Raw genomic sequence first — 1930 nt, forward strand, 5'->3', positions numbered from 1 at the left:
GCACACAGCAAGCCTAGTGAGACGCCATTTCACACTGGCACACATCCCTTTCAGGGGTATGAGTTTTCAGATGTTGCCTAAGATAATCTTCGCGTTTTAAATGTTTTCCGGAATACTTCACATTATTTCCTCTTTATGGGTTTCACTCACATTTTTTAGAAGTTCTGTGTTTTTGCCACAAAGGAAAATCCCTTTTGACATGTACAGCCCTCGTGGCCCTTCCCGTGTCATTTCAGATGGCTTCCCGCATCCCTCCTGGCACACGTGAACGGTGGTTCATTGGCATGCTGGCACTGATGAATTTTCAGCTGCTCATATTTCTTAAAGGTCTTACAACCTTCCAAGTTGCATACATATTGTTTTTGCTGATTTTCGTGTCTACATTCAAAATGTTTCTACAAGTTTGACTTTGTGTTGGATTTGTGATCACAGCCAGTAGCAGCACAAATGGCTTTTCTCCAGTGTGAATTAAGGTGTGGCGACTGAGATCGTCATCCCTGACAGAGGCCCTGCTACTCCCTTCATAGTCACAAACAAACGGTCTCTCCCCCGTGTGCCCACACAGGAGCACCTCTAGCTTCCAGGCCCTGTAATTGGAACATGGTCAGGTGTGGTCATGGGTGACACTGCCTTGGTGACCCAGGCTGGCGGCTCCACAGTGCCTGGGCCTCTGTGACCTGGGCCAGGTGTGCAGCCATGGGCCAAGCCACATGCCAGGACCCAGCACTCTGAGCCCTTATTTTAAAAACTCATAATCATAAGTAAATAAGCTTGGACAAGAGAGCTAAGTAATTTTCAAAGCTAGGGCATTTGCTATTTTCTCAGTGTCACTGAAGGCTGTCCAAAGACTATTGATTTAAACAAATAACATGGTATCCTCATGATTCTGGTATTTTCATGCTTAAGGGTAAGCATCTAAAAACAGATGATGTTCAAATTAAGAGTCTAGTCGCACTTTCCAAATTCTATACGGATTCGAAAGAAATCAGACACCATTTCTTATAATCTTACTTACAGATTATTTTATTGTAAAAATATAAGCAATCACAAATAAACCTGTTGCAAAATCAATGCTGAATTAGCATAAATGTAATTCCAAGTGACAAAAAAATTAATCTGGTCAATTACAAGCAGGAATAAACATAAAGCCACGATGGTGCTAAAGTTATTTTCTGAAGACACTGCTGCATTAAATATGTTTTTCGTATAAGAATCTTAGAAAAATAAACATTTCTGAGGAGATCATCTTCATCTTTTCTTCTTGTATAATTACAGCCATATTTTTATATAATAGGCCATAAGGTGATATGTAAGCATAATAACTTCACCAAGATTTTTTCTTATCAAATAAAATCATATTTCTAACTAGAAACTTTCCCTCTAGTCATTTTAAATTAATAATCCAACCAGTGTCAAAAGTGAATACATGTTTCTTTTAAATGACTGTTAAGCCCTAACCTTCATTTTCCCCTAGTAAAATAGCATGAAAAGTCGTGACATTATTTGCTACAGAAATCTGGATTATCATCTTAAAGCCATTAGCTTGCATTTGCACATTAGCACAGGAGATCTTCTATCCAGCGATGCATGGATTACATGTGTGAACATTCTGCTTTGCTTCACAGGTGGACAGCTCCTTGGCGAAGGACTAGGGTCTCCTAGCCTCACAGATTAGCTTTCTCCTTTGCAGCCAACTGAGACCCGGACTGCACAAAGGTATGAATAGCGTTCTGTTTTAAAAGAACAAGACCGGCAGGTTAATTAACTCACGGGCAGCAGCAACTTGGTATTTACTTAGCTTCAATTGGTAGCCAAATGAAAATAATAATTCAGAATTCATTCATTTAAAACTGTCTTATAACAAACAAACAAGGCGGGGGGGGGGGAAGAAGACACAACAATCACAATTCCTTGAACTTTTTAAGACAAG

General features: G+C 39.7%; 1 protein-coding gene across 1 annotated transcript in view; it reads right to left on the reverse strand.

Moving 5' to 3' along the window:
* Positions 1–999: 999 nt before the first annotated feature.
* The window catches only part of CAT (catalase), a 27880-nt gene continuing 26949 nt past the window's right edge, over positions 1000–1930 (reverse strand). Inside the window, exon 12 of the mRNA XM_008563275.1 lies at positions 1000–1730. Within this exon, the coding sequence (XP_008561497.1) occupies positions 1665–1730 (66 nt within the window). The 3' untranslated portion in view covers positions 1000–1664. The remainder of the gene's footprint in view (positions 1731–1930) is intronic.

This window comes from Galeopterus variegatus, unplaced genomic scaffold (genome assembly GCF_000696425.1).
Source record: "Galeopterus variegatus unplaced genomic scaffold, G_variegatus-3.0.2 Scaffold13066, whole genome shotgun sequence".
Taxonomy (NCBI): domain Eukaryota; kingdom Metazoa; phylum Chordata; class Mammalia; order Dermoptera; family Cynocephalidae; genus Galeopterus; species Galeopterus variegatus.